Genomic DNA, 8,219 nt, shown 5'->3' on the forward strand with positions numbered 1-8,219 from the left:
ACACACAGGTCTCACACACACAGGTCTCACACACACAGGTCTCACACACACAGGTCTCACACACACAGGTCTCACACACACAGGACACACACACAGGTCTCACACACACAGGACACACACACAGGTCTCACACACAGGTCTCACACACACAGGACACACACACAGGTCTCACACACAGGCCTCACACACACAGGTCTCACACACACAGGTCTCACACACACAGGACACACACACACAGGACACACACACACAGGACACACACACAGGACACACACACAGGACACACACACAGGACACACACACAGGTCTCACACACACAGGACACACACACAGGTCTCACACACACAGGTCTCACACACACAGGACACACACACAGGTCTCACACACACAGGACACACACACAGGACACAAACACAGGACACACACACAGGTCTCACACACACAGGACACACACACAGGACACACACAGGACACACACACAGGACACACACACACAGGTCTCACACACAGGACACACACACAGGACACACACACACAGGACACACACACACAGGACACACACACAGGTCTCACACACACAGGACACACACACAGGTCTCACACACACAGGACACACACACACAGGACACACACACAGGTCTCACACACACAGGACACACACACAGGTCTCACACACACAGGACACACACACAGGTCTCACACATACAGGTTTCACAAAATAAATCGCTAAATCTGCTGGGTTCTATTAAAAGGAAAAGGTTGGAGATACAGGGATTAAGGACACATACACATGTGTGAGTCCTCTGTGTATTTTACAATTATAGTTTTATCACAACAGCTTTGTGTCTCACTGATGCAGGAAATATCATCCCCAATAAAGAGGAGTCCCTTCCAGCCACAGTTAAGGGCTGCACTGTTTCTGTGTGGGTGTCAGAGCTCATGCTGAATCTGCAAACAAAGCAGAACCAAAAGGCACATGGTGACACAACCAATGATGAGCACAGACCATGTGACCCTTCAGACTGAAAGCTCTGTTCCTGCACAAACATGCTTATATCCAGAGTGGTTACACTGTATAATAGCTGCTTTAAAGAGAGCCTCCTGACCAACCCCCTGAGTCTCCGCCTCCTGACCAACCCCCTGAGTCTCCGCCTCCTGACCAACCCCCCGAGTCTCCGCCTCCTGACCAGCCCCTCGAGTCTTCCTTTCCAATCCCCTGTGTCTCTGCCTCCTCTCTGGTGTGTGTCAGGATGGCGAAGAATGCAGATGTGGGAGGAGGGGATGGTGAGGATGGGGAGTTTACCTTCGCCTGGAAGATGTTCACCAGCTGGGACTACCTCATCGGCAACGCTGAAACAGCAGACAACAAATACGCCTCCATTACCACCAGCTTCAAGGTTACATACGACCGTGTGATCTAAGCTTACTTTGAGAAGTCTTATGTGTTGTATTAACAATCTCCTGTATTCATTCTTTTTATATATCTGTTTGTTTCTCATACTGGTGGAAAGTTATGTTATCTGTGAATGTGATTCCAGGAGTCTATTGTGGATGAGCAGGAGAACCAGAAAGATGAGAATATTCACCTGATACGCTTTCTGCGCGTGCTGGCCAACGTGCTGATTATCTCCACCCTGGGTGGCAGTGGATATCTCATCTACTTTGTGGTTAAGAGGTCCCAGGAGTTCGCCACCATGGACAACTTAAGCTGGTATGAGAAAAATGAGGTGAGAGTCCCACAAATGTGCATGAGTCTGTCCCAAATGAACCACCCCCCCCCCCCCCCACTCCATTCCGGCTCCACCTCCACCGTGGCCGAAACCACACCCACCTCCCCACTCCATCCCTCTGTGAGCAGCTTCCTGAGCAGTCGGCTGACTGATGGCTGCTTTATTCCCTGGCAGGTTGAGATCGTCATGTCTCTGCTCGGCCTGGTGTGCCCGCCCCTGTTTGAGACCATCGCCGAGCTTGAGGACTATCACCCCCGAATCGCTCTCAAGTGGCAGCTGGGTCGCATATTCGCCCTGTTTCTGGGAAACTTGTACACCTTTCTGTTTGCTTTGTTTGACGAAGTCAACACAAAGGTTACGTTGCATCTAATACCACGACAATGAAAGATAAACATTGAACATTTTTATTGCAGGGTCGTGATGAAATGTTCATAAAATATTGTAATTAGTAGTCACGGCAGGTGTAAGTGTTTTGTAACGATGATTTGTAGGTAATGCTTGTGTGTTGTTCAGCTGGAGGAGGAGGAGTCTATAAAGAACGCGTCAATCTGGGCCATGAAGGAGTACTACGCCAATTTCACCGCAAACAACAACGACACAGATGCCACGCCCCCCCCCATCAGTCCTGCTGATGTCATCCGAGGGCCGTGCTGGGAGACCACAGTGGGAATCGTAAGCCACCAACCCCCCCCACCATCCTCACACCACCCCCCCCCCCCCAGTAACCCCCCCCACTCTCATACAGTAACCACTCCCCCCCACCCCCCCAGACGGCAGTGGCTGCCTCCAGTACAGTTCTGCTCTCAGACAGTAATACCTGCTGCTTCTTGCTACCATATTTCTGTTATTTCCTGGAAGAAAGGAAAGTACAAATACATGCTGTTTATTGAAGGAAACTTCACTTGTTTCTTTTTTCACAGGAATTTGTTAAACTCACCGTTTCTGACATCCAAGTGACATATTTGACAATTCTGATCGGTGACTTCCTGCGTGCTCTGATCGTGAGGTTTCTGAATTACTGCTGGTGTTGGGACCTGGAGGCTGGATTTGTAAGGCTTTTTCATGTCTCTGTGGGTCTGTGCAGAAAGGGTTAATGAGGGTTTGTTTTATGTTCAGGGTTTGTTAGTCCAGTGATTTTGATAGATGCAATTTACCTGCTAAGTGTTTATGCAGTTTACACATCTGTCAGGCGTTATGGTCACCTAACTGAGGCAAAGCAAAGCCCTACCTGACAGAGAAGGCCTTTAACAAGGGAGGGTAAAAATATGCAGTGCTCCTTAACCTGCCTTTGATGATTTATGTAGCCAGTTCCCTGAAGTGGCACCGTTAGCTGCAGCAGCTGTTTCTCACAGAGTGAGCTGCAGGTGAAGCAGCAGCTGTTTCTCACGCAGTGAGGTGCAGGCGAAGCAGCAGCTGTTTCTCACGCAGTGAGGTGCAGGGGAAGCAGCAGCTGTTTCTCACGCAGTGAGGTGCAGGCGAAGCAGCAGCTGTTTCTCACGCAGTGAGGTGCAGGCGAAGCAGCAGCTGTTTCTCACGCAGTGAGGTGCAGGCGAAGCAGCAGCTGTTTCTCACGCAGTGAGGTGCAGGCGAAGCAGCAGCTGTTTCTCACGCAGTGAGGTGCAGGCGAAGCAGCAGCTGTTTCTCACGCAGTGAGCTGCAGGGGAAGCAGCAGCTGTTTCTCACGCAGTGAGGTGCAGGCGAAGCAGCAGCTGTTTCTCACGCAGTGAGGTGCAGGCGAAGCAGCAGCTGTTTCTCACGCAGTGAGCTGCAGGGGAAGCAGCAGCTGTTTCTCACGCAGTGAGCTGCAGGCGAAGCAGCAGCTGACAGTAGCTCTGTCTTCACCTCTCTCTCCAGCCATCCTATGGAGAGTTTGACATCAGTGGCAACGTTCTGGGTCTCGTCTTCAACCAAGGAATGATCTGGTGAGAAATCCATAGTTCATCATCTCCTCCTTGCTATCCAGTGTGCATAATCCTTAATCCCTAAAATTTTATCTGCAATCCCTTCTCCAATACCTCTGATAATCCATAATCTGTTATCTGTAGTCCTTAATACATTATCGATAATCCTTAATATATTATCAGTGATATTTAACTTGTAGCCCATAATCCAAAATATGTTCTCCATAATCGATAATCCATAATATGTTATCCATTTTCCATAATCATTTACCGCTTACCTTCTATCCATAATCCCTAATCTGTCATTTCAAACCACATTTAAAACATTTATTTTAGTTTTTACTAAATGGCTTCACCAAACAAAATGCAATCTCTCAATCTCTCTCACAAAAAGCGTGTTTGGCATTACATGACTTTAATCATAGTTGTCTGTCTCAGGGCCATGCTTGTGAGGTTGCTGTGTGTCTCAGGGCCATGTCTGTGAGCTTGCTGTATGTCTCAGGGCCATGCCTCTGAGGTTGCTGTGTGTCTCAGGGCCATGTCTGTGAGGTTGCTGTGTGTCTCAGGGCCATGTCTGTGAGGTTGCTGTGTGTCTCAGGGCCATGTCTGTGAGGTTGCTGTGTGTCTCAGGGCCATGCCTGTGAGCTTGCTGTGTGTCTCAGGGCCATGCCTGTGAGGTTGCTGTGTGTCTCAGGGCCATGTCTGTGAGGTTGCTGTGTGTCTCAGGGCCATGCCTGTGAGGTTGCTGTGTGTCTCAGGGCCATGCCTGTGAGGTTGCTGTATGTCTCAGGGCCATGCCTGTGAGGTTGCTGTATGTCTCAGGGCCATGCCTGTGAGCTTGCTGTCTGTGTGTTTCAGGATGGGTGCGTTCTACGCCCCAGGGCTGGTGGGCATTAACGTGCTGCGCCTCTTCAGCTCCATGTACTACCAGTGCTGGGCAGTGATGAGCTGCAATGTCCCCCATGCGCGCGTCTTCAAGGCCTCCAAATCCAACAACTTCTACATGGGGCTGCTGCTGCTCATCCTCTTCCTCAGCCTGCTGCCTGTGGTCTACACCATCATGACCCTGCCGCCCTCCTTCGACTGCGGTCCTTTCAGGTATGGGTGGGCGGGTTGCCATGGAGACCTGGCTCCTCTACAGCAGGCTCAACATGCCAGGAGGTGGATGTGGACTGAACCTCAAACTGAATAAACAATGATCACACAACACTGCAAAATAACCTCACACACACTCACACACCAATGTGACCTCACTGACATCATCCAGCATCCTGGAGCTCAACATGCACCCAGAGGCCTTAACCACTGAGCCACTCGGGAGCACAGAGACATGCTTAATAGTGTGACAGTCAGTGTGACTGCTGTCTCTCACAGCGGGAAGCAGAAGATGTACGACGTCATCATGGAGGCCATAGACAAGGACCTCCCTGCGTTTATGGGAACGCTGTTCAGCTACGCAGCCAATCCTGGCCTGATCATCCCAGCCGTGCTGCTGATGGTGTGAGTAACACACACACTCACGCGCATGCACACATACACACACACACACACACACACACACACACACACACACTCACACACACACTCACACACTCAGACACACATACACACACAAGCACAAACACACACACACAAATATACACACACAAACACACTCACACACAATCTCACACACACTAGTGTACACAAACTAGCACACGCACACACATACTAACACACACACCTTGACATATGTATACACACACTTGCACACACATACACACAAACAAGAAAAGATCAAAAATTCTAGATCTACATTTACATTTACATTTATTTATTTAGCAGACGCTTTTATCCAAAGCGACTTACAAAAGTGCATACAGTAAGTATAGCGACAGTACGGGGACAGGATGTGTACAGTTCCACAATGAGACAGTTCTCAGCTGAGAGCAAAGTCTGTTTGAGGACACAGTACTATCAGATTTGTACAATTACAGCCTATAGGGCAACTAATACGATACACCTTCAAACAGCAAACTTCAACAACTTCAAACGGCGCAATGAGCGTCAGGGTAAAGCCGGCAACAAGAAACAATTTAAAAAGCACAATTTAAAAAGCACAGCAATTTACGACAGCACTGATGGGCGGGATTACAGCAATTATGTGCTGGGTCAGTCCAGGTAGAGTCTGAAGAGGTGTGTCTTCAGGCCCCGTCTGAAGAAATGGGGTGAAGAAGCTGTCCGTAGCGGGACAGGGAGTTCGTTCCACCACTGGGGAGCGATGTAGGTGAAGATCTAGTAATACAGGACCACCATTATGGAATATGAAAGAAGAGATAAGCAGGTACCTCATGAATAACACAGTTCTTGCCTGGTTGGAGTCTTCAGTTTCCTCTCCCCCACAGGCTGGCCATCTACTACCTGAACTCAGTGTCAGAGGCGTACAAAAACTCCAACATGGAGCTGATGAAGAAGATGAAGATGGTGAGTGAGAAGATCCACAGACAGACAGACAGACAGACAGACAGACAGACAGACAGACAGACAGACAGACAGACAGACAGACAGACAGACAGACAGACAGACAGACAGACAGACAGACAGACAGACAGACAGACAGACAGACAGACAGACGGACGGCCCACTGCGGGATGCTGCTCTGCTCCTCAGACAGACAGACAGACAGACGGCCCACTGCGGGATGCTGCTCTGCTCCTCAGACAGACAGACAGACAGACGGCCCACTGCGGGATGCTGCTCTGCTCCTCAGACAGACAGACAGACAGACGGCCCACTGCGGGATGCTGCTCCGCTCCTCAGACAGACAGACAGACAGACAGACAGACAGACGGCCCACTGCGGGATGCTGCTCTGCTCCTCAGACAGACAGACAGACGGCCCACTGCGGGATGCTGCTCTGCTCCTCAGACAGACAGACAGACAGACAGACGGCCCACTGCGGGATGCTGCTCTGCTCCTCAGACAGACAGACAGACAGACAGACGGCCCACTGCGGGATGCTGCTCCGCTCCTCAGACAGACAGACAGACAGCCCACTGCGGGATGCTGCTCTGCTCCTCAGACAGACAGACAGACAGACAGACGGCCCACTGCGGGATGCTGCTCTGCTCCTCAGACAGACAGACAGACAGACGGCCCACTGCGGGATGCTGCTCCGCTCCTCAGACAGACAGACGGCCCACTGCGGGATGCTGCTTCGCTCCTCAGACAGACAGACAGACAGACGGCCCACTGCGGGATGCTGCTCTGCTCCTCTCTTTCAAACTGTCTGCTGTAGTATTATTTATGATACTGTGTTTTGAGCGGAACTCATGAATATGATAATTCATTTGACCAGCAAAGGGATGAAGAGAAGAACCGCAGGAACAACAAAGACAGCACCAATCAGGTGATGAAGGACCTGGAGGATCTGCTGCCCAACCGCTCACTGATACCACCACCTGCTCCCGAGACCAGCGCAGGTGAGTTTACCTGACAACACACACACACACACACACACACGCACACTCTACCCCACACATACACGCACAAACGCACACACATGCACACACTACCCTACACACACAGAGACCTGTCACTCAGGATCCCACAGAGAGTGACCAATCACACTCTACTCCACACAGAGATCTTTTTTTGATCTCTTCTTCTACATCTCCATTCTCAAGATAATAAGAGCGATGCTGCTGGCAAGAGTCCAAAGGTGTCAGGGAAACCAGGAGCAGCAGCCAACGGGGTGAACCTCCAGAAGGACGTATCCCTGGCAACACCCAATCCCCGTGCAGCTGTGACCCGGCCTCCCGGCCCCCGTGGCCCTGGGCCCCTCCCGGGAAACAGCCTGCAGGTCCCTGGGCACGGGCGGGGCAGGGGGCGGGGCCAGCCCCCAAGGCGCTAGCAAGCTCTGACCACATCCACTCATTGAACCCAGAGACGTTATCTCAGGATCCTCACCTGCAGGGTGTCTGAGTCAGTGCGTATGCGTGTTCTTCTGCATCTGAAAATGTGTGTGTGTGTGAATGTGTGTGAATGTGTGTGAATGTGTGTGTGTGTGTGTGTGTGTGTGAGTGTGTGTGAATATGTGTGTGTGTGTGTGTGTACATAGACACATACATACACACATTCAAATGATCAACTCGTTATGAACTCCTGAAGCTGCTGAATAACAAACTGATCATTTGAATCAGCTGTGTTGGAGCAGGGAGAGATCTAAAACATGCAGGACAAGTGGCCCTCCAGGAGAGGTTTGGACACCCCTGGCTTATATGGAACACAAAACACATGACTAGACTAACTACACACAGGTGAAAACGTTTAACTAAAATAGACAAGGCACAGACAGGAAGAAGGGCCCTCTAGAGGAAGATCGGGGAAGCAGCAGGGAACAGGACCCGAAAGGCAGTTATGAGGACACCTGCTGGTTGTTGCTGGTTGTTGCGGTAGAAGTGTCTGAAACCCTGACAGTGTTGCTGTCTGTGTATGCATGTTATTGCAAGAGTGAGTATGTACATATGTATGCTCTTGTATGAGTTAGTGGGTGTGTGTGTGTGTGAGTGTGTGTGAGTGTGTGTGAGTGTGTGTGAGAGTGTGTGAG

At 50.5% G+C, this 8,219-nt stretch overlaps 1 protein-coding gene across 2 annotated transcripts in view; it reads left to right on the top strand.

Annotated features, from left to right (window-relative positions):
* tmc2a (transmembrane channel-like 2a) overlaps positions 1-7,523 on the top strand; it is a 16,007-nt gene extending 8,484 nt beyond the window's left edge. For both annotated transcript variants that reach the window (XM_036529483.1, XM_036529482.1), the window contains exons 10-20: positions 1,250-1,397; positions 1,539-1,727; positions 1,905-2,084; positions 2,244-2,402; positions 2,651-2,779; positions 3,585-3,652; positions 4,490-4,729; positions 5,006-5,131; positions 6,016-6,094; positions 6,969-7,092; positions 7,297-7,523. In XM_036529483.1, the coding sequence (XP_036385376.1) occupies positions 1,250-1,397; positions 1,539-1,727; positions 1,905-2,084; positions 2,244-2,402; positions 2,651-2,779; positions 3,585-3,652; positions 4,490-4,729; positions 5,006-5,131; positions 6,016-6,094; positions 6,969-7,092; positions 7,297-7,523 (1,669 nt within the window). The remainder of the gene's footprint in view (positions 1-1,249; positions 1,398-1,538; positions 1,728-1,904; positions 2,085-2,243; positions 2,403-2,650; positions 2,780-3,584; positions 3,653-4,489; positions 4,730-5,005; positions 5,132-6,015; positions 6,095-6,968; positions 7,093-7,296) is intronic.
* The last annotated feature ends 696 nt before the right edge of the window (positions 7,524-8,219 follow it).

Source organism: Megalops cyprinoides, chromosome 5 (genome assembly GCF_013368585.1).
Source record: "Megalops cyprinoides isolate fMegCyp1 chromosome 5, fMegCyp1.pri, whole genome shotgun sequence".
Classification (NCBI taxonomy): Eukaryota; Metazoa; Chordata; class Actinopteri; order Elopiformes; family Megalopidae; genus Megalops; species Megalops cyprinoides.